The sequence below is a fragment of the Lycorma delicatula genome, chromosome 3 (genome assembly GCF_047948215.1).
Source record: "Lycorma delicatula isolate Av1 chromosome 3, ASM4794821v1, whole genome shotgun sequence".
In the NCBI taxonomy this organism is placed as follows: domain Eukaryota; kingdom Metazoa; phylum Arthropoda; class Insecta; order Hemiptera; family Fulgoridae; genus Lycorma; species Lycorma delicatula.
Window position 1 is genome coordinate 150,821,558 of NC_134457.1, and position 25,232 is coordinate 150,846,789.

At 30.6% G+C, this 25,232-nt stretch overlaps 1 protein-coding gene across 3 annotated transcripts in view; it reads left to right on the plus strand.

Annotated features, from left to right (window-relative positions):
- fdl (beta acetylhexosaminidase fused lobes) overlaps positions 1–20,493 on the plus strand; it is a 55,602-nt gene extending 35,109 nt beyond the window's left edge. For 2 of the 3 annotated variants that reach the window (XM_075360814.1, XM_075360813.1), the window contains exon 3: positions 18,457–20,493. In XM_075360814.1, the coding sequence (XP_075216929.1) occupies positions 18,457–20,134 (1,678 nt within the window). In that variant the 3' untranslated portion in view covers positions 20,135–20,493. Of the gene's footprint in view, positions 1–9,874; positions 10,028–18,456 lie in introns of those variants that run through there. The other variant, XM_075360815.1, reaches the window with a different exon arrangement.
- Positions 20,494–25,232: the final 4,739 nt, after the last annotated feature.

The window sequence follows — 25,232 nt, forward strand, 5'->3', positions numbered from 1 at the left end:
ACAGAAAATATTTTTCGATTTATGACTGTAAGAAATCTTAATATTGTTTTTAAATCAGATTAAATAAAAATAAGTAATAATTTATTTACTTTAAGCTTTTTATGTCCATTTAATCCACATCAGGTTCTTGCACCTGTTGAATTAGCCAGGATTTATGATATGATGGTCTTTTGAAGTAACTATGTACAGTTACAAGAGCACATTTCTCTTACTATTATGTTTTGATCATGAACATCATTATTTTTATTTAATGCTAATGATCATATATACGGTAGACAGGATGTTTCTTTAATAAACAAACTTGGAACTGCCAGTTAAACCGCCTTTATAAATACTTTTCTACAAGAGGATGTTTTCCAGTATATTTAAAAATAAATTTTAAAGATTTAAAAAAAATTAAATAATCTCTGAAAATTAAATGATTGTAATAGTCTATAAAACAATTTCCCATCTAATACGTGTGTGAGGAAAATTAGATCACGATAATCGCCATTTTTTTTATTTTTTCAAGAAATTTTCCTTAAACGAAAACCACTAGATAATTATTAATGTATTTGTCACATGTTAAATATTTTTTGATGATAAAAACTGATAATAGAAATTTAGTTGCTTTAGTTTAAAGCATTAAAATTACACTTAATTAATTTTTTAATTTAATCTGATTTAAAAAATTATATTAACGTTTTTTACAGTGAAAATCAATAAATATTTTTTGTAAAGATATTTCTAATTTTTTATTCACATTTTTTTACGATTGACGATATATTTTTTGATATATTTTTTAAGTTGATAGAAATTAATAATCCAATTGTAAAGTCATAATTAAACTAAGTCGATGAAGTTAGTTAATAAACATCATCAAATTTTATTTTTTACAACAATAAAGATTATTATGTTTACAAAAAATTTTCGAATTAAAAACAAAAATTATTTCAACCTCAGGGAAGACTTTTTAAAATTATTATCATCAAGAAAAGTGGATGAAATAGTCGATAAAAAAATGCCAGACCTTTGATAGTTATTATCTCAGATGCAAGCTGATATTTCCTCAGATTTCCATGTACTTATTTTAAACAGTTCTACATTAACCAAAATTATCAATCATAAATATAATTTTATTATCTTTCTTTTTCATATGAAAAATAAAGTTTAAAAAAAGGCTTTATTACACATACAAAAATGGAAAAAAAAGATAAATAAAAACTGAATATATTTTTGTATAGCAGGAAGTAAATTCAAACAAAACGATTAGATCAAATGTTATCTTTTTATTAAACAGATCAACGTTCATTGGTCTACATTACGTTGAGAGAAGTACAAACACTCGGTAAAAAAATAAACATATTACAAATAGTACAAATCATCAACAAATCTGTATGGTTTATGAATGAGTAAATTTAAATTTTGACCTACTAATGTTGAAAATAAAACCATATCATCAAACTGTAGTTCAGTTACCAATTTAAAATGAAGAATACACAGTCATTAATTTAATCACGATTGAATGCTAATTCATAATAGTGCTTATAAATTGCTAGATTTATTCATACTCGTAGTAAGATTTATTCTTTTGTTTTCTATTATTACAGCATACTCGTATTTATAATAAATTATTGTTTCATGTTTATATATATATATATATATATATATATATTTCATAATTTTTATAAACTAACATTTTTACTAAATTTTTTCATGGCTTAAACTTATACTCAATAATTCTTTTTAATTTTTTGTCTATAGTCGATAAAAATCATTAACGACTTATAAAAAACTAAGTGTTCATAAGATATTGGGCAATAAATATCAAATATCGGATAACAGATATTGAAACAGAAACATGTCTACTACTTTCACTGACTACTTTAGCAGACTACTTTCACTGCACCACAGTACTCCGTAAGGGATCTCACAAAAACAAAACCGCTTTATTGTGTTCTTCATTCCACTATCGCAACAATCTTTTGATGTATTTCTTCCGGTTGAGCAAACTCTTCACCTCTGAAGCCAGGTTGAATTGACGACGAATAGTGCCGAACATTAGGCCGCCTAGGAGTATGTGATTTAAGGACCATTTTACATAGCACGCCTCATAGTTTTGCTGAGGAGTACCAAATGGGTGGACGTGGATTAGCTTCGTGCGCCCAATCCTCAGCAGCGTTAGGGTTATTTGGTCTCTTCTGTTGTTTGGGATAAAACGTCGAAAGACGTTATATTATTTGGGAAAACAATTTCCACCTTGTCCCGGATACTGTAGAAGGCCGTTAGAGAACTCAGCAGCCAGAAATTATTCCAATGAGTAAGTAGTTTTACACGGATTGCCTTCGTGAAGTAGCTCTCACACGTTAATTCCAGTCGCAGGCCATTTGTTGCCGCTCTTTTGGCAGCCTTATCAGATCGTTTGTTCCCGAGGATACCGCAATGACCCGAGACCCATACAAATACCACTTCTTTATTCTTGAGAGAGTGTCATAGATAATTTGAATGTAGTACAAGCTCTCAAGTACACTACTAAGTTAGTTATTATCAGGAAGTTGTCTTCACTTAGGTCTTCAATAACTCTCAAGGCAGAATAAATTGCGGAGAAATAGGACATAGAGAAATAGGTGGTACTAAGATTATATATTGTCTCATTATCAGGAAGTGTTATTGAACAGCCACACCCGTCGGCCGTGACAGAGTCATCTGTATGTGTAACCGTTGTACTTCTTAGTCATCTAGCTAAATTGGTCCCTAGCAGATCGATAATGTGGGTCCCGTTTGCGTCTTCCAGACGGTAAATATTCAATCTTTAGATATGCGCGCAGCCAAGGCGCGCCACATCCTATTTCCTTTTTTTGAATCCTCGGAATAGACAGGTCTCTTCTTGGAGGTAGTGAAGTAGTCTGCGGTCGAAAGGATGGGGGTAAGGACGTTTTTGCTCAAATTGTTAAGTGCAATCGGGCCAGTTCACCTGACTTGAGCTGTGGGAATAATTTTTTATATAACTTTCAACATTATGTTAGTAGTTTTTCTTAATTATAAAAATATTCATAGCAAATCATTTTCAATTTAACTACTAAAATATCATTAGAGTTTAATTGACGAGGATAGTTTTAGGAATGTGAATCTTAAGGCTAGTGAATTATTATAACTAACAAAGAGGTTTGAAATAGTTCAGTGTGGATAATTTTCTAAGTAAAAAAGACTTTAATGCTCGTTCACACATAGAAGTATATACTTACAAAAAATTCATACAGGAAAATTAAAAAAGTACAAACAAGAATTTTTTTTTTTTGGTGAGTCAGACGAAGCCCAATTACGGGTGAAGTGTCGGGCTTGTTAACAGGTTCCGCTAGATGTTGTTAAATTGCGTATGTGCGTATGTGTGAATTTCTTAAAAATTATTTTTCTTTCTGAAAAAAGTATGACTGTTGAAGTGTATATATACGTGTATATATATATATATATATATATATATATATATATATATATATATATATATATATATATATATATATATATTATTATTATTATTATTATTATTATTATTATTATTATTATTTTCGGTCATATATCTCTAATGTGGAATATTTAATTACGTATTATATACCGTGGAGCCCCTTTGGTCTCCTTATAATCAAATATGAAGCCTTTTTTTATCATGTGGTATATAGATGTGCTGTGTCCAAAATGTTCTAAACATACGTACAATCACTCATAGCAAAGTATATATAATACTTGTATAAGTATGATTAGAAATTTCTGTACAGATTCAAATTAAGATTTAATAATTGTATGTACGCTGTGGGCAGTACTTAATTAGATGTTTACCAGTTTGGAATGGCTCTCATAACTAGTCGTAGGAGGAAATACATAATTCATAATTCTGTTTTTAATTTGTTCATAAAATGTTTGCTTCTACCATATCCAATTCGTAGGCGATCAAGTCTGCACCACTACTGGTAGACTAAAGCCCGGCACTTGTGCATGAAGCCCCTCTATCCATTGGCAGCCGTACTTTCGTCACACGAGATTTGCCATTTTTGTTTGATATTAAAAATAGGAAGACAGATTTCTACCTAAATGCTCATTACAAATATTTAATACGATATTCGCAAGTTTCTTTTTTCGTATTATTTCTCAAACTCTTTTAACCCTAACTTATTTCAATAAATGAAAAATTTGTTTTCATAGTTAAGAAACTATTTATTTCTTAGTTTTATTTTATCGTATTCCAAAGGAAATTTCACTTTTATTTTTTTTCTTGAAATACTTTTTATTTCATTGCCAAAATCTTAGAGGAATAATTGTAATTTCTCAATTGTATCTATATGTAGCGTTTCCAAGTAAATTATAAATTTTTCTTAACCGACCGGGTCAGAATAATGGTGAACACTTCGTCGTAAATCAACAGATTTCAAATTTAATAGTTCTCAGATTCAAATCCTAATAAAGGTAGTTGCTTTTATTTTGATTGGAATACTAGTTCGTAGATATCGGTGTTCTTTGATAGTTGGTTACAATTATCTACAGTCTTAGGAATGGTCGGCCAGAGTTTGTTCAAAATATTATACATTTACTGGTATAATTACATTACACTGATAAGTCGCTAATGACCCTAATTGTTGATGCGGTTCTAAATAAAAATATTAAAAAAAAACATTCTTTTAAAAAGAAAATATAATTTTCATATTAATTCACAGTATTTCGTTTTAAAATTAGACTTGTAATAATATTTAAACTCGGTCCTATTAATTCTGTTAAATTACGATTACACGCATAAATATTGCTACAAACATAAATATGCAAGTACACTAATATCAAAATATATTAGTTGAAAAGAATCCAAAACTCGCATACCGTAATTTTAATTTAAATTTAGTTGGCAAAACTTATAAAACCAGTTAGGTAAACAAATGTTATAAAATTAAAGAATTTTAACGAAAATGTCGAAATAAATGTGTATGAGCATTATTTTGGTAGTTCTGCTACTCAGTGTAAATAAAAGATTAACGGTTAAAACTGTGAACTAAAAAAGTTTTAAAATAAGTGTAAAAATTATGAACATCGCATTTTTTTCGCACAGCAGCAAAAATGAGCAGTCGCATTTTTTTGTAACTGATCAGCGACAAGCTAATTAAAGTTTTACTATTTAATTAAAATTTCTATAAATACTAATATACTCGCTCAGTAGTCTAAATCTACTTATAAATTAAATACTAGATGATTTTAATTTTTGAAATATAGTAGAAAAATTAAAATAATAGCACCTAAATAAAAGCAACTATTCGATTTATAAATAAATAAATGTAACTATTTTGAGATATACGTAATATGGTATGGCATAAATAATAGTCGGGAATAAAATAACTACTTTTTTTTTCTTTAAATATCTTCATCTTTTTATAGAAAATATATTTTCGTGGATGTATTACATGTTAAATTTAAATGAAACAATGAAAAGCTCATAGATAAAATTTTATATTATTTCTACTTTAAATTGTTATACTTTATATTATTCTAATTTTTATGGGATAATCGTAAATAAATTAGTTATAAATAAGTGAATCATTACTGATAAGATTTTATTTTTTTTTAAGAGACAAGGTTTGAATACATATATCTGAACAGATCGTTTTGGAAATTAAAACTTAGAGAAAAATTATTAATCTGCCTCATAAACAGCTAATAAGTTTGATTAATTTAGTTTCGAATATAAATGAAAGGTAATAGAATTGGAGACAAACTAATTTGCAGCTTGGCAAGTGTTATTAAACTTAGTAATGAACTCAAATTTCTAAAAATATAACAAACAAAAATAATTATATAAATATTATATAATATATAAGAGTACGCGTAAACGCGTACTCACAAAGCGTTCATTCTTGAGCACACAAAGGAAGCCCTTATCAGCTCTCGGACACAATGTTATTATAAAAAACAATTTAATTTAACACACCAAACTTAAAAGTTAGATAACAGTTACATAAAACAAATAAAATCGACGATTAAAACGCGCAATTTAATTAATTTCAATTTAATGCCAACATTTCAGAGTTTTATGCCAAAAATGAAAAAGAAAAGATGTCATGTCTAAAAGTTATAATAAATATTTTTCCCTTTTTGCAGAAAGAGCATTTTGTAATCAGTATTTGAGTAAAGATAATAAAATTATTCCGTAAACTTTACAGAAACATTTTTAGCTAATAATACAGATATTTATTTTTAAATAAAAAAAATATTTATCAATAGATAAATTTAACAGAATCTTAATTACTCTTTTCACTTCGGATAAATTATGATTTTTAAATTATTTTGTTTTAATTTTTTATAACATTTCCCCTTCTTTATTTTTATATTTAAAAATTAAATGCTACAAAAGAAATACGCAGCAGGAAGTTTCCTTCGCTAATTAATTTCACTTTCTTTACAATTTGTAGCTAACCGTTGTTCGCTCTTTAAATAAAGTATTGTACTTACTTGCTGGATACATTTTTAAATTAATTCCATTTTTTAAAAGAATTAAAATAATATAGTTAAAATTTAAGAAATAAAAATAGTACAAGAGTAATTCTACAAAAACTAGACGTTACAGAACTAATTGATCAAGATAAAAAAATAGTTAAAGAAATGGCATCGTTAAAAAAATTTCGTGAGTTTTTTCTACCTAAAGAAGGATTAATTATTAATCATAAATTCTGTTTTTATCAGGATAAACGTTTAAAATAACGTATTAAAACACGTTATTCAAAAAGCAATTTTCTTTTAATAGGATACCTCATATTATGCTAGTCAATTCATCATACTCATAGTAGTTCTAGGGTAGATATTTCCCGATTTAAAATCTACAGCCTAGCTATTTTAATATAGGTTATTCCATTAGCTTTAAACTATGTATTTATTTATCTATTTAAACTGCATTAGTTATTTCACGTTTTATTATGAACTTGTTAAAAAGAGGTTTTCTGCTTTGCGCCATTAAGTAGATCAGAGCCAATTAAGTATAGATCAGATCATTAAGATCATCAATTAAGATCAGATCAATTATAGATCAGATCAATTAAGTATAGATCAGAGCCAAACCTTATGAAATGATATCACTGTGACGGGAATAACCGTGTCTGAAATCTACAGCAAGCATCATATTCTGTACTTCTCCAACGTTTGCTATTGATGTGTTAGTGCTGTAATAAGTAATGGTTGGTTTACGCTCTTTTGGTAGGAAATGCTGAATGTGAATTGGACTTTTTCCACCTCGTATGCTATTTGGGGTACATCACTATTAGCTTTATCAAAATATTGGTGGCAGGAAGGTTAGCCTGAGGCTTATTAAGATGATATATGATATGTGTATTTTAACTTTGGTACTACTATTGATTGCGTTGTTGTATTCAAGTCATACTAGCCGACAAATTAGTAATAAATTCTGCCAGAGATAGATGCGGTTTATGCCGTACTTTTATTGCGTAGAGAAAACGCATTCAATAGTTCGTTTTCGGTAAAGAAAAATAAAACAGAAAAGAACAACTATGAGATTTAGAAATTTCGTTTTAAAGAAGTGAGGAGTTACTTTAAAGATCAATAAAAAAACGAAAAATTGTTTAAAAGTTCAGTTCTCTCTTCTGTCCTCTACTCTCAAATAATGGACAAAGAAGGAAGGGTTATTTAAGTAAATAAAGAATACTCATAATTTTTTCTTTATAATACACAAAATTATCCTAAAAGTTTATTTCTATCTTAAAACCAACGGAAGTTTTTTGCTAGAGAAATAACAGACTTTCTCAAGAGGCAACGTTAAAGTTATTACCGTATATCTTGATTTTGTGTGATAAATTAAAAGAAATAACGTAAATATTTTTAAATAAAATTTTTTAGTCCAAGTTTTTAAAAGAAAATTATTATTTTAAAGTAAGTACGCTTATACGTATTTTTAGAGGTAATCAGGTAATTCCTGTACGAATGTTTGCCAGTATCTTTACTGACAGTGAGGATAGCAAAATATAAATCTAATAAGTTTGTAAAAGAAAGACAAGAAGCAGCTTCTTCATTTCCTTCGTTCAATTTAGTTTAAGTGGCTTCTAACAGCTTCATTCTGTTACCGCATAAACGTGACGTCATCTCTTTTTCACCTTACTCTCTGCTGTTTTGTTTTATTTTTATTTTGATTCTAGTGGTGGAAAGACTCTTTTCCTTTATTTTCTTATGGTGTATGAATTCATTAACTTTAATCATTGTAGTCGTGAAAAAGTATTCGTAAAAATGATTTAGTCTGATTAACATTTCTATAAATAACTTAATTTATAACATACATACATTTTTCGCTACGATAATTTATACTACAGATAAATTATTTCTTATCATTTAGCGACAAAGCAATAAATTTTTTAAGTGCATGATTATTATAAGTACTGTACTGTAGTTTAAGAAGTATTCATTTAGTCTTGACTAAAGCAGGCTGTAAAAAAAACTATTAGCAAACCTAAAAACAATTAGCCTACTTATAGTGGTTATACCATAAACTACTAAATACGCTACACTAATATTATTTTCTTGCAAATTTTTTCTTGTGGTGAACAAACGTAATCCCAACTCACATTCATCCGTAAGAACCTTTCTTTCGTAAGTTTTTAACATGTAACTTTGAAATTTAGCGGTTCGTTACTCCCTTTCTTGAATAGTTATTTGGTATACGTTGATTTGTTTAAATTAGCTCTGAGTTTTATTTTTTTATATACATTTACATTTAAAAACATTAGTTAAACATTTTCCCACATCGACTGTCTTACTTTTTATTTTCAAATAACAGTTCAAATTCTGGTTTAAAATCAACACATAAAATTTATCATTAGACATTTTAGGAATTACAAAATAAAAAATAAAAATTTATAATTAGGAGATTTTGAAACATAATATTTAATTCAACACATATTAATAAAATATAAAGGTGGAATACAGAATCTACTTAATAGATTTTTATAATTGTGCTAAAAATAAGTATTAAAAAATATCGTTAAATTTTCTTTACATTAATCATATAGAAATACAAATAAAAAAATAATAAATATCAGTACAAGTCGCTGAACATACTTATAACATGAACGAAGTAAACATACACAAGTCACTGAATGCATACAGACAGTAATAAAATGCATTAAAAATATGAGACGTAATTCTCACAGACAAGCTTTTAAGTTTCATGCGTCATCTATAATACATTTAGAGACATACTGCATATTCTCAACGTTCGTATACTCAATATTATTTACAACGATTACGTTGTTATATTTTATGTTTGGTTAAATAACGAATACAAAAACAGTTTAAGAAACATTTTAAACATTATTTTTCGTTCTTAATGGGAAATAAACTCATTTTATACAAAGTTAATCTTGTTCTTTTCTGTTTGATTCTTCGGAGTTTCAATATTTACTTGAAGAAAACCTGTAGAAATTATGATTAACTACAAAACTACTCCAATTTTTGCCTGTTTTTAAGATACTAACATTTCGACGTTCGCCTAATTTCATCTTTTATAACTTTATATATAGTGTTTATTTATGTATAAGAATAGATTTATACCGATATATATGTGTTTTTTTCTTTTGTTTTAAATGGTCGGATGGCTATAGAAAAAAAATTAAAAAACACAATTTGTTTTGTTTATGTAAAACTACAAGCCGACCAATAACTGTTACAGGTGGATGATATTAATTCTGAAACATGTGAAAAATGCCATGCCTGACCGAGAATCAAACCCTGTACTTTAGTACGATACTATTCGTTTTAGCAAAATTGTTATAGAAAATACATATTTCATTACTTTAGTTAATTAATGGACGTTAAAAACGGTTATAAAGGAATGAAGAATACCCGTTAAAACCGATGGAAATCTCATCTGAATTTTAGGAAATGTTACAACTGTTTCACGTAACCGTTGAATAGAATGCGAACGTGTTTGTAATGTTGTTTCGCTGCGGAGAAAATTATTTTAACTATGAGGTTTTCAAAACCTCATTAGTTAGACATTCCATAAAGAAAAATTAAGGTAAAGTTCTCATACCCAAGGTTGGTTTTTTTTTTAATCTCAAGTACAAAGTTACCTTTACAATAGGATATAACCTAATCACATTTAGACAGTCAATTTTGTTTTAAATTAAATATTCCTGGAACGTTTATGGTTATTTAATCTCAGTGACACGATTAAATTGTTTTCCAACCACTAATAAGTAAATATTGTTTACTTCTAGATTTTATTCTTATTATCAAACTGAAATCGTTTGTGCAGGTTATATGAAGTGTGTTCTGCATAATAAAAAAAGAAAAAAAAAATACTTAAAATATTTTACAAAGATGAAATTTTTTAGAGCCGGCATAATAGAAGATTAATTACGTAAAATCTTTTACGGACAATTGTAAAATGAGATAAATGTCAAAAAATATATTTATTCTGTAAGGGAAAAGAAAAATATATTTAAAAAGAAAAGATATTAATTTTGTAAGAAAATTCTTTAGAAACATTTTAGTGAATATTCAAGTCTCTAACTATTCATGCCTGTTAAACTCATTGATTACCTAATTTATTTTTTAAACTAAATAATAACATAAAAAATGATGCATATCATTTAAATTACTTGTTAAAAATTAGATAATCAATTATATATATACAATATACTAGCAGACCCGGCAATGGTTCGCTATTGCTAGATTTGTGTGTATATATATATATATATATATATACACACACATATATATATATATATATATGTAATTAAATGAACACAATTGAAAGTTTGATAAAATATTAACAAAATGAACATTACGGAACTTCACAAAATTTAACCTTTCCCTTTTCCCCATTTACCATTCTCCTTTCCCCATTTTCAATTTACCACATCCCTTTCCCTTTTGCCCTTTCACCCATTCCCACATTTCTCTTTCCCGTATTTCCCCCATTCATCTTCCCCCGTTTTCCCCTTTTATTTTTTCTCCTTTCCATTTCCTTTTTGTCGTTTTTCCTTTTTCCCCTTTCACAATTTTTTCTTTTTCTATTTTCCCTTTCTTCCCCTTTTACCTTTTTGGATTTTTCCCTATTCCCTTTTCCGATTTTCCCTTTTTACCCGCGCGTAAATCGGTCCAGTAGTTAGTCTATAGCGGATACACACATCGAAACCATTTAAATGGAATCGTAAAATATTTAGTATATTAGGTATTTAGTAATATCTTAGTTATATAAATAGTAGGTATATAAAAACAGGCGTGTATTCGAATGCAACGTTGTGTCAACATTTCAAAGCAATCGGTAAAAACTTTCGGAGATTTAAGATTTTGAACAAATGAACATTTACATTTTTATTTACATAGGTACACGAGAATATTATTATCGCCAAAAAGTATGCAGCATTATTTAATAATTAAGAATAAATGTTAATGATTTACTTCTAATGAACAGGGTAATGAGAAAAATAATCTTTTTTTAGTAATTTTCATTTTTCATTTGATTGACAAAGAAATTATTCTTTCAGTAAAATCTTGATTAGGGAAAGAAATTAAATTGACAGCGATGTAATTAGAAAGAATTGAAAAATAGTATATGTTCATATATTTTATTATAAAAAAAATATTCTTATAAAATCAAAATTATTATCTAAATTTGATTAAGTGCATTACTTTTGATTATCACCAACCAGTAAACTGTATATATCGCTTATATTCCATTGAATTATAATTCTTTGAATTTAAATTGAGCTCTGAAATTGAAAAAATTGAAAAATTGAGCTCGTAATTGATTAAGAAAGGTTTAGTGTCAAAAAATAGTTTGTTCATTAGCAATAAAACAATTGATCTACTTTTGTTTGTATGCATCCCTTTTTGTTTATTTATGTTTAGAAAAAAAAATTAAGGTGTCTGAGAGAAAAACGTTAAATAATAATTTTTAAACCAAGGTAAGATTAATTACTGTGTAGAGTTTAGAGAAACTCAAAACGCTGTACAAAAAGGCATTAGATCGGCCTACGAGATAAAGCTTGGTTTTAAAGGCAGTTAAACTAAGGTGTTAAGTATTTAATGCGCAACCGATGAGCCAGTTGATGATTGCGAGTAATATCAGAATTAGGAGGAAGGACCTCCCCCCACAAAAATGGAGATCACGTGTTTAGTTTGTAAGTAGAAGTCGCTTGGTGACGGAAACTTCCGCTCCATGTACCTCTCTATTTTCTGTATGTAAAAGACTGATGAAAAATTTAATGAAAAAATCGTTACAGATATACTTATATGTAACTATATTGTAACTGTGTCATAAATAGAGAGAAAGTTCCGAAGTTTGACTAAAACCGGAGCTCGCTTCGCTCTCTTAATTGTTAACTATTAGACAAGATTTTAGTATTTAATCTTCAAATAATCTAGTTTAAAGTAGTCTGTAGTTAATTTTATCTATCTTGGGTTAATTAGAGTGAATTTAAGTCTCCGTCTTAAAGAAATTTGTTTTATTTAACTAAAACTAAATCGTATACAACTTATCCAGGATTTGGCTTACTCCTGCTTAGCAAATAGTACAACAACCCTTATTCTGTAAAAGCTATGACTTTAATTGTTACTTTAACTATTGTTTGAAAGCTCTTTACTCTTTTCAACTACATGTTATTATTGCTGATCTATTTAAAACATCTTGATATATTTGTTTTTACATATGTTTGTTAATATTCAAATGATGCGTTCTTAAGTCTATTTTAGTCTTACGGTATCGGAATGTATTTTTGAGATCTCTTTACAACCTCTAAGTTTTCTGTTTTCTTTTGTGTACGTCTCTGATTTTGAACTTTGCGATTTGCCTGGAATTTTTTTTAGTATTTAAGTAGTATTTTTGTGTAGATATAAAATTCTGCAGCCTTTGTTGATTGTGTTTTACATCTGTTAATAATATGCCTTGTTGAACGTTAAAAAAAGGAATTTAATAGAAGAAAGTATTTTGGCCTATTGCTATTGAAATATAATTATTACTTTTAACATATTGAACATAGCATAATGCCTTGGGAATTTTCAGTGTGAGACAATGGCGAGAAATGGCCTTTGTCGATTGTGTTTGGAGCACACAAGTTAACTCATGAATTTCTCATATCACCTGGTGTACATTCAACAGTCTCTTGGATAACTACTATATAACTTGTTTGTCACATTCCCTTAATTGTGTACGAACTGTGGCTTTTGGTTGTAGATTATAATTGACACATGGAATAAACAAAAAAAAAAAAAAAATATATATATATATATATATATATATATACTAGCATTTTCGTCGCGGCTTCACCCACGCTGTATGGTTTCTTGCGTTGCCCGTCGGGATCAATTTTTTTTAAATTTTATATTATTAATCAAGTAACCGGAGGCAGATGCAGTGGGGTTGTACATACATTAATAATGACAGTGTGTGTTGGTTGAACCACCGCGCCGAACGCTGTCGCACTCCTTAAAAAATTGAAATTCAATAAAATCCGAAAATAGTTTTTAAATACTTATCTGAAGGTTATTTACAAGTCCAAATCTACTAAATATCTCGTCTAGTATAGCCGGAAATGGGGAAAATTTGCAATTATTGTTCAAATATTTTATCTTTTTTCACCACTTTCAAGGTTGAAATTCGAAAAAACCAAAAACCCCGGTTGTTACTCCATTTTAATCTTTTAAACACCGAATTTTTAAAAAACTTTTCTTAGTGTGTACTTACATGTAAGAGGAACATGTATACACATTTTCATCAATTTTTCTTCTATAGTTTTCGCTGATTATTAATCACTTAGCACATTTTTTTTATGTATATATATATATATATATATATATATATATATATATAAATTTATTTTAATTATTTCCCTAATACGTATTTTCCAATCTGTTCAACTAGAATAATAAACACAACGGTAGAGGAGAAAGGAACATTTGACGCTGCTGAGTGAGGTGAGGCATGTGTGAACCCCTTGTTTGAGGCTAGATGAGGCAAGGTGAGCACCCCGTGCGAAGCTATAACAGCAAGTTACTAACAGTCTCGTGCGAGATTAAAAGCCTCCGTGGCGCGAGTGGTAGCGCTCGGCCTTTCATCCGGAGGTCCCGGGTTCGAATACTGGTAAAATAATAAAACCTCTTAAAACATAAATTTAATAAAAAACTATAACAGTGAGCGACTGAAAGATATGATCTTCCACCCTATAGATAAACAGTCATGCGTTGGTCTTTGAATGATTTTAACATTATGTATGCGTCTTCTTCAGCGGTCGGTTTTTGAATGATTCAAACACGTTTATGAGTGGTTAATTTATACCAGTTTCTGTCATCCGCACACATCTAATATTGACGCACTATTATCTATTAAAGACATTTTCCTGCAATTAATAAGATTGTGCGAATTCGTAGAATACAGAATCTAATTGGTGATAAGCAGGTCCAAACATGTTCGTGTGGTTTGCGGTTGATTAGAGTTTCATGTTTTATAAGGAAAAGAAAAAGATAAATTAATTATTATTCTTATCGGAGTCGAGCGGTCGTGTGTGGTAGATAAGATAGTGTGAATTCGTGGAATACAGAACGCGAATGGTGATAAGCAGGTCGAAACATGTTTGTGCGGTTTGCGGTTGATTACCGTTTCATGTTTTATAAAGAAAAAATGATAATTTAATTATTATTCTTATCAGAGTCGAGCGGTCGTGTGTGGTAGGTAAGATAGTGTGAATTCGTAGAATACAGAACGCGAATGGTGATAAGCAGGTCAAAACATGTTTGTGCGGTTTGCGGTTGATTAGAGTTTCATGTTTTATTAGGAAAAAAAGATAAATTAATTATTATTCTTATCAGAGTCGAGCGGTCGTGTGTGGTAGGTAAGATAGTGTGAATTCGTGGAATACAGAACGCGAATGGTGATAAGCAGGTCAAAACATGTTTGTGCGGTTTGCGGTTGATTAGAGTTTCATGTTTTATTAGGAAAAAAAGATAAATTAATTATTATTCTTATCAGAGTCGAGCGGTCGTGTGTGGTAGGTAAGATAGTGTGAATTCGTGGAATACAGAACGCGAATGGTGATAAGCAGGTCGAAACATGTTTGTGCGGTTTGCGGTTGATTACCGTTTCATGTTTTATAAAGAAAAAATGATAATTTAATTATTATTCTTATCGGAGTCGAGCGGTCGTGTGTGGTAGATAAGATAGTGTGAATTCGTGGAATACAAAACGCGAATAGTGATAAGCAGGTTAAAACATATGCGTGCGGTTTGCGGTTGATTAGAGTTTCATGTTTTATAAGGGAAAAAAGATAAATTAATTATTATTCTTATCAGAGTCGAGCGGTCGTGTGTGGTAGGTAAGATAGTGTGAATTCGTAGAATACAGAACGCGAATGGTGATAAGCAGGTCAAAACATGTTTGTGCGGTTTGCGGTTGATTAGAGTTTCATGTTTTATAAGGAAAAAAAGATAAATTAATTATTATTCTTATCAGAGTCGAGCGGTCGTGTGTGGTAGGTAAGATAGTGTGAATTCGTGGAATACAGAACGCGAATGGTGATAAGCAGGTCGAAACATGTTTGTGCGGTTTGCGGTTGATTACCGTTTCATGTTTTATAAAGAAAAAATGATAATTTAATTATTATTCTTATCGGAGTCGAGCGGTCGTGTGTGGTAGATAAGATAGTGTGAATTCGTGGAATACAAAACGCGAATAGTGATAAGCAGGTTAAAACATATGCGTGCGGTTTGCGGTTGATTAGAGTTTCATGTTTTATAAGGAAAAAAAGATAAATTAATTATTATTCTTATCAGAGTCGAGCGGTCGTGTGTGGTAGGTAAGATAGTGTGAATTCGTAGAATACAGAACGCGAATGGTGATAAGCAGGTCAAAACATGTTTGTGCGGTTTGCGGTTGATTAGAGTTTCATGTTTTATAAAGAAAAATGTTAAATTAATTATTATTCTTATCTGAGTCGAGCGGTCGTGTGTGGTAGATAAGATAGTGTGAATTCGTGGAATACAGAACGCGAATGGTGATAAGCAGGTCGAAACATGTTTGTGCGGTTTGCGGTTGATTACCGTTTCATGTTTTATAAGGAAAAAATGGTAATGTAATTATTATTCTTATCGGAGTCGAGCGGTCGTGTGTGGTAGATAAGATAGTGTGAATTCGTGGAATACAAAACGCGAATGGTGATAAGCAGGTCAAAACATGTTCGTGCGGTTTGTATTGATAAGAATTTACTGTTTAAAAAGAAAAAAATAATGATTTTTTAATTTTTGTTATAATCGGAGTCAGCGGATGTGTGTGGTCAGTGATAAGCAGACCGAAATACGTTTGTTTTCTTTAATAGATAAGATTGTGTCAATACTGGATGTGTGGGGGGTGATAGGAACGGGTATAAATTAAACACTCATAAACGTGTTAGAATCATTCAAAGACCGACGCTTGACTGTTTATCTAGAGGGCGGAAGATCATATCTTTCAGTCGCTCGCTGTTATAGTTTTTATTAAATTTATATTGTAAGGGCTTTTACTATTTTACCAGTATTCGAACCCGGGACCTGCGGATGAAATGCCGAGACGCTACCACTCGTGCCACGGAGGCCTCGGGTAACCTCGCGCAAGACTGTAACTCGCTGTTATAGCCTCGCACTGGTTGCTGCTCACCTTGCCTCATATAGCTCGCACAAGGGGTTCACACATGCCACACGTCACCCAGCAGCGTCGAATGACCTTGCATTTATGCTCAAATGCTCGTTTCTTCTCTACTCACAACCTCCCTACAGCCAAATGAATTGAGGATAATATCTGTGACCATTAAGTAAAGTGTAGTATTGTACAGACTCAAGCTGACCATTCCTCAGATGTATCGTTAATGAACCCCAACCACCAAAGTACTCCGGTGTCCATTCAGAAGTATCCAAATTTTTATAAAAGCAACTATCTTTTACTAGGATTTGAACTTTCAACTTCGAAAATCAGCTGTTAAACAACTGATTTGTGACGACGAATTAACCACTAGACTATCCCGGTGAGCATATAAATAGATGATTTTGAACTGCATGGCTGAATTAACTTAGAATTAATCTTTTTATAAATTAAGTAAAAATTTTGAACACTTAGTTGCTTTTTTAACAAAGTTATTCCACATCAAACCTAAACATTGTGTTTTTCGACTTTGGGTTTTATTATAATTTTCCCAACAACTACACGAGATACGGTTCTAGGACCTATTTTTTTTTTTTTGTAATTATCCGGTCACAAAACGTACAAGACCACCAAATTTGCGTCATAATTTATGTCCCGTAAAATTCAATGTGGCCGCATATTACTGGTGGATAAAAATTCCGAGCGAAATCTTTCGCTAGCCGTAACTAGCTAACAAAGCGTTTTTGAACCTATGTTTATTCAAACATTTTTAAGTGTAGAATCATTTTCAAAGAGATTGCCGTGCAGTTCAGAATCTCTCTTTCTCTCTCTTGTAATTTTGATTTCTCTTGTAATTTTGATTTTTAATTTGATTTTGTAATTTTGATTTGCTAGTTAAATTACTTTGCGGAGATTCAACCCCGAATGGTGTTTCCCTTTGTTGTAAATCGTAATTAATAAAAAAATTCTTGATATATTTTTCAGTTGATTATTCCACTGCTAATTTTCTGAAAACTGGCATTCCGTTTTACATCTTCTCTAATACAGAACTTTGTTGGTCGTGATTTTTAGTCGGTTATGATCCATCCAAATGATTGAACTACTGATCTGATTTACGAAGGAATCTATAGCAAGCTCCATTTTCCTTCAATACAAATATTTAAAAAAAAATTTATTACCGTTAAACCAATTTCTTTTCTGAATGATGACCTCTCCTTTGAAATTTTATTAACCGGCTTCATGTTAATCTAAAGTTATATGTAAACTTTATTTGTAATTTTAATTTTTCTCCCGTCATTAAATCTATATTATTAAAAAATAATAGAGTGTACATTTACGTTAGCTACAATAAAAATATTAATAAATTTTTTATCTTTTTTTTAAATTCTGAATCGTTATATATCTCATTATTTACTTTCAAACCTAGCTGGCTCTTGTATTTGGAATTTAAAACGTAATGGAGTTACAATGTATTCTCAATATTATGATTTAACTAAAAAAAAATATAATTAAATGAAAAAGGTGCTTTTATTTTATTTATTTACGACTAGTTAAATAGTTTATCACCTGAAGTAGTGACAGTTGCCATGTTAAAACTACTCTTTGGTATGCGTTTAAAGTTAAACAAAGTATTTTATTTGCAATTAAAACCCGAAATAAAAACTTCGCGCAAGCGCAATTGCTTACATGTATTAAATTATTCGGGTTATAATTGAATTGAATGAAATGCTAATGTTTTATTGATTATTTTATATTATTCTAACCACTTAAATAGTATTTTTTAGTAACATAATTATTTTATCAGCTCATTAAAACTGTTATTTTCTTTTCAGAACTCCGGATTACTGGCGTTGGGAGTGTAATGCAAGTTATAATCTTTGTGAAAGACGAATTTGGAAATTTGGCGAAACCGGTAATACGCAAAGAACATGTCAAATGACGTGTGGTTTGTATTCATTGTGGCCTATACCAAACGGAGAGATATTTTTATCAAATAGAAGCGTTACTTTTAATTTTAGAACATTACAAATAATGTCCATCGATGTAGAGAATACAAACGTTAAACATATGTTGAAAGCTGCGTGTCAGATCTTTTTAAAGGATATTAAAAAGCAAAACTTAATAAATTCAATCGGTTCGTCTCCAGATGTTAACTCTGTTAAAATATTTATATCTGTTTTCGGAAATAATACAAATATACATTTACGATTGGGAACAGATGAGAGTTATAAATTAATCATAAAAAAATTAAACTCAGAAATACATGTACTGATAAAATCAGGTACTTATTTTGGGGCGAGGCACGGGTTAGAAACTCTCCGTCAACTTATGTGGGGAGATGAAATACACGGCAAGATGAGAATTATTGACAGGGCTAAAATAGTCGACTCTCCTTCGTTCACGTATAGAGGAATACTTTTAGATACAGCAAGTCATTACATTCCAGTAACAGCGATTAAAAGAACTTTAAACGCTATGTCGTCAGTAAAAATGAACGTATTTCATTGGCACATGTCAGATTCTTTCAGTTTCCCTTTTTATTCAAAAAATAATAAACACGCTATATACGGAACCGAATCTTTTAAAAAGGTTTATACGACAGGTGATATTAGGAACGTAATCGATTATGCTATACTTCGAGGTATTCGAGTTTTAATAGAGATCGATAACCCGGGTCATTTAGGCCAAGGATGGAATTGGGGTCGCAGGCAAGGTTATGGAGATTTAAACACTTGTTTCAATAACAAACAGTATTGTAAAAATATAAAATCGTGCAATCAAATTAATCCGAGTAACAGCAAAAACTACAAACTACTTCAAGACATTTTTTCTGAATTAAACAATATTAGTGGTGAAACCGATCTTAAACATCTAGGTGGAAATACTGACTTTGAGTGTTGGAAGAATTCTTCAAACATTTATGCAATGGAAGCTTATAAATTAAAAGGCTTCTCGGGTGTTTTAAGTTATCATCAAAATAAGATTTACCATATGTTATACGAGATAAACAAAGGAGATTTACCGAATATTATACTTTGGTCTAATTATTTTAAAAAATTTGACGATCCTACTGAATATATAAACAGTAAAATATATATCGCACAAGTCACCGATGAAAGTTATAATGAAGAAGAGAAAACATTGATTAATAAAGGTTACAGAGTTATAATTTCACACGAAGATAAATGGATGATCAATCCGTTATTGCACTGGACAAGAGTTTATGATCATCGACCTTGGCAGGAATTGACGTGGTCAGAAAGGGAACAGATACTGGGAGGAGAAGCTTGTCTTTGGACTCAGTTTATTGACGAAAAGACGTTGGATGTAAGACTTTGGCCGACAGTAGCAGCTTTAGCAGAAGTTCTTTGGTCGGATCCGGAAATAGAAAGTATATTAGATGCTAGCATAAGAATTCAAATTTTTAGGGAGCGTTTATTGGAACGTGGTATTAGTTCAGATACATTAAATCCTAAATGGTGTGCACAGAATCTTGGATCTTGTTTATAGATTTAGAAAAAAATTCATTAACATGACCGAGAACAAATAAAAAATGTTCAGGGAAAATACAGAATTTTTATTTACCACAGTATGTCTCTTATTGATAAAGAATTAAACATTTGTGGTATGATCATTTATGGAAGTTACCTTGATACACAATATACGGTTAGAGCATTGAAAATTAGTCGAATTATTTACGGTATTAATTTAATTTATTTAAAATCAATTTGGAGTATAGTAATTAATTAGGTTCGGTTAGTGACATTGAATTAACAGTGGCTATTTATTACCATCATCTAGTTATTTATAAATTTTTTATGCTGTAGATATTAAGTACTGACAATAAGATATAATTCCTCCCCCCCCCCCCCCCAATAAAAATTGTAATTGTAAGAAGTATTCATTAAATTTTTATAAAGTATTATTATTATTAAGTATTATTATGAAGGATTATTGGTTTTATAAAATACTAGAAGTTCTAAAACAAAATCGTTTAGTTGTTAAAAAATACAAGAATTTGTCATTCATGAACCTGTTGGATTGCTAGCAGAATCTAATTCCAAATTAGGTAAACAGTAAAATGAAGGTTATCTTAGGAGCGTAAATTATTGTATAAAGTAGAATTAAAACATTTTCATACAGACAAAGTAATTATACAAAAACTGAATACCTGTGAATTAATTTTGTTTAATCACTTTTTTTAAAGTTATGAAAAAATTGTTTTTTATTTTTATTCAGAAAATTATGTAAAAATAAAATTTATTTTATTTTTGAATGTATTTAATTAAGGTGTTTCAAGGGAAACTCCTTTATAACTTGGTTATTATGATGAAATTTACTTATGGTTTCTAATCATCTATGAAAGCGATTTAAAACATAATTTGAAATAAATAAAAAATTGTTCAAGGATAATGATGAAAAAACATAAGATATTTAAATAAAATATAACGTGTAAATATGGATGAAATTAAGTAGTATAAATCTTAGACCATGACATAGGGAATCAAAATCAGGGTACATTAACTAAGATAATATACTATTTATTTAAATTAATTTCATAAAAGTGCTATATTTATGTTTTAAATATGTACTTACAGAATTTCAATTAAAAATTTTAAGAAAACGGTATTGATATTGATGATTTGTATTTTATATTTAACAATGTACAAATATTAAATATGAAGTTATGGAAAGGCAAAAATATCAAAACAGAAACACTTTTTAAATTGTAGAAAATGAGAGAAACTTGAAAATTACAATTAATTAATTAATCGATAATAGGTCTGCTGTTTTGATATTTTTTTATAGCATAAGTCACAATATATACATTGCGAATATAATTTTTAAATAGAATATTTTGTTTTATACGAGTCTCAATTCTAAGAATGTAAAAAAAAATCATACAAAATAAAACTCGCAAAAAACACTAAGGTAAACGTAACAGTATGATGACAAAAAAAAATATTTTGATTTTCAAATTAAAAATAATCGAAATAAATGATTTTAGATAAAATCGAATAAAAGTATTCTAAACAATTGAAAAATATCCTCCTCTTTTTAATTGGAAATTAGTGTAAAAAGAAATTAAAGTTTTCAAGTATGTACTTGAATGATTCATTCAATTTTATTATAAAAATTTAATAAATTTAAACGTGAAATAAATGAAAAGGAGTATATTTTATAAAAATGAATGGATTGTAATTTATAACTTATTTTAGAAGACGATGAGTTTATTGTTTACGTTATCACAATGGAGCACTAAAGTAAGTTTATGGGGTTATGATGGTACAGACAGCATCTATTACATTCAAGCCGGCGTCTTTCCACTTAAGGTTACCCCGAATGACTGCACAAATAGATTATTACGGCCTTTAACTTGAATGTATGGTAAAGAAATATCGGCTCAATTCCTATGAGCTTATACGTACACATACAGTATATAGGATTCAGGTATTTTATGCTCCTTGTGACACTAAACTGTGTCTTTTTTCTCATAAAAATAAAATATAATTTTGAATTGTCACAGAATAAAAGAAACTTTAAAAGTTATTAAAAAAAAGATTTAAATATTGTAAAATTTCTTTTTTTTTATTGATTTAATTTTTTTATAAAGAATTATAGTGTTAGTATTAAAAATATTGTGAAAAAACAAAATGTAATAAAATAAATTTTCAAAACGTTTAATTGGTTTTTATTTTGCTTTCAAATTTATAATTTCATTTTATTTCATAAATATTTTATGTACTTACCAAATTATATTTACAGAACGAGTGGTGATCTAGACAGTTGAATTAGCATAATACAATGGCAGATCAGCTGCGAATACGTTCGCATGTGTTTTTCTCGCGCTCAGGATTTTGAAGTTTTAACTAGGGTTTTGTGTCGTTTTTGTTGTTTTTCGTTTTTCTGTTTACTTTATTTTTTTACTGTTGTTTGTTACTGTTATTTCTTTTTCCCCGTTCGTTTTTTTTTTACGGGTGTTTACCTACCGTAACCAGGTACTGTTTGCTTGGTTACGCAGTATTGATTTCATCAAAGACAGTTTAGATCTCTGTTTACCTTCGGCTTATGTTTGTTAAGTCGAATTTTATGAGAATAATTTTATTTAAATTATTTTGTTTGTAACGAATATTACTTGATATTTATTTGGATTATAATTAATGGATATGACAGGTCCAGGCGGACTTGAGAGCGACGTGCCGATTGATCAGCAGGGATTTTCTCCAGTTATGGGTCGGAGATCTAGCAGGCGGAGAGGGTCTGGGGTCACTGTGCAGAAAGTTTTGTCTGACAGCAGTGGTAGTAAGAGTATTGAAGAGATGGTTGTAGCAGAGATTCGGCGTGCCGATCGCTTGCTTTGAAGACGTAACTCGAAGAAGACTCTTGTTCGACGCCAGAAAAGGGTTGTTGGCTCTTCTGGTTCGTCCGCTAGGGACAACGAAATAGATTTTCCGTCTCTCCCGACAGAGTCGGGAGAGACAGGATTATATATTAGGATTGTACTTCTTCTTCCCCCTCTGAGGGGAAGAAGAAGTATAATCCTAATAATTGTATTTGCGGAGGGAATAAAGTATTATTCCCTCTATCTATCTACTTTGCACAAATAGATAATATTAACTACTGAACACCCAGAAGAAACCTGAAGATCCAGCGGAAGACCCACGCGCTAATGCAAAGGAGCGTGACAGTTGACACTAGCTATGTTGCCCGGAAGGCACTTAGTCGACAACAGCAATGTCTAATCTCTTTGGTATAAATTACTCCTAGTTTAGAGATCGTTGAAAGCTGTAAAAAAATGTGAAATAACAATAATTATTATTTTTTATTTTTGAGGTTTTTAGGGGCATCGACTACTTTGGTCATTAGCCCCATCCCACTTCAAAAAAATAAAAATAAAAAAAGGTTCAATTATTCACATTTCTATGAATCAAAAATGTTCAAAAATTTACGTTCTTCTAACTTCGAATCCAGAATATTACTTTCTAGGCTTTCCTTTCGGCCATCCTTTCTTGCACCATTTCTCCATTCTTCTGACGGCCTCAACCTCTAATGACAGCGTATCTGAGGCCTCAGACATGGCATCGTCTTCCTCTCTTTCGGATGCCAGTGACGTTCTGCGGCTGACGTCAGTTGATGAAAGTTTCGTCGGTGCTGTTAACATCTTTGCTAGGGAATCTAAACTAACAAGCGATCCACTCTCCGTGGCGGATGAGCTGGACTCTATCTTTACTGCAGTACTGGGTCCAGCTGAAATAGATGCTCTCACCGAAGCTGATCTTTGCGCTTTTGGAGGCTCTATTGGTACAGGTTTTATATTCTCTACGTCTGGTGGTTTCTCAATAATAACTTGCACCTCCATTTCCGTAGATTCAGATTTTCTTGTCACAATTTCTTTAAGCTTGTGACTAGACGACGGAGTGATCCGTTTCTCTTTGCTAGATAAGTCAAGATTTTTTATTCTTACTTCAGTTGGTGGCTTAATAATCGCAGGTTTAACTGGTGATTTAAACTGTGCTGGTGCGTCTCTGATGTCAACGGCGTCAGTCCGGGGATGAGCCTTCTCATCTTTAATTTGTTTTCTCTGATGAGTCGACTTAATCTTTGAATCAATGATTCTTTCAATCATTGTCGCAAGACTTGGTGCCATCGTGTTAAGCAAGTGCTCCACATTAATTTTAGATGTGGAAGGGGCAGCCGCTGCTTCTGCGTAAGAAGTCGATGGTCGTGGTGTACGTTGATTAACAATCTTCTTCGCTTCAGGATAACTGACCTTCTGAAGCGTTTTAACTTCCTGAATCGCTGTTTCTAATTTATATGTAGGGCAGTTTCTTGAACGACATTTGTGATGCCCTTTACAGTTAACGCAGGTTGGAGGGTCTTTACATGGGTCCCCCTCATGTGTTTTCTCTCCACATATGCATATTTCCTGCGCTTCACTTCTAGCTGCTGTGTGTCCGAATCGTTGACACTTAAAACATCTCATCGGCTGCGGAATAAATGCTCGTACGTCAAGCCGATGGATGCCAGCTCGTACCTTTTCAGGAAGATTCGGCCAATTAAATGTTAAAATATGCGAGGCCGAAGGAACAGCTTCACCATTTCTTCGCATGGTTAGTCTGCGACACTGAGTCACTCCCTGACTCGACATTTCTTGTAGAATTTCTTCTTCTGTACAATTAAGAAGATCGCGGCAAACAACAACTCCTCTGGATGAGGTCAGTGTGCTATGCGGTTGAACAGAAACCGCAAATTCACCGATCTTCTTCAACGCCTGGACTTTCTGGCTTTGCACGTCGTTGATAGTTTCGACGTGCAATCCATTAAAAGTATTTCGAATTTCTTTATCGGGACCACCAGCACAATTTGTAATTTCTCTTGCGATTAAGAATTGACTAACTTTTTGGAAGTTTCCATTCTCCTTTGCAATAATTAAAAATCTTGGCTTAGGTACACTATAGCCAAATATACTTTTACGTAAGTCTTTACTGATTCTATCAGCATCTTTCTTGATTTTGTCACACTCTTTGCTCTTTTTCCTCTTCGCTTGTGGCGAGTCGGAGGATTCTAAACGAGGGTGTTTATGTGCACCCTCTGCCACGTTTGATTG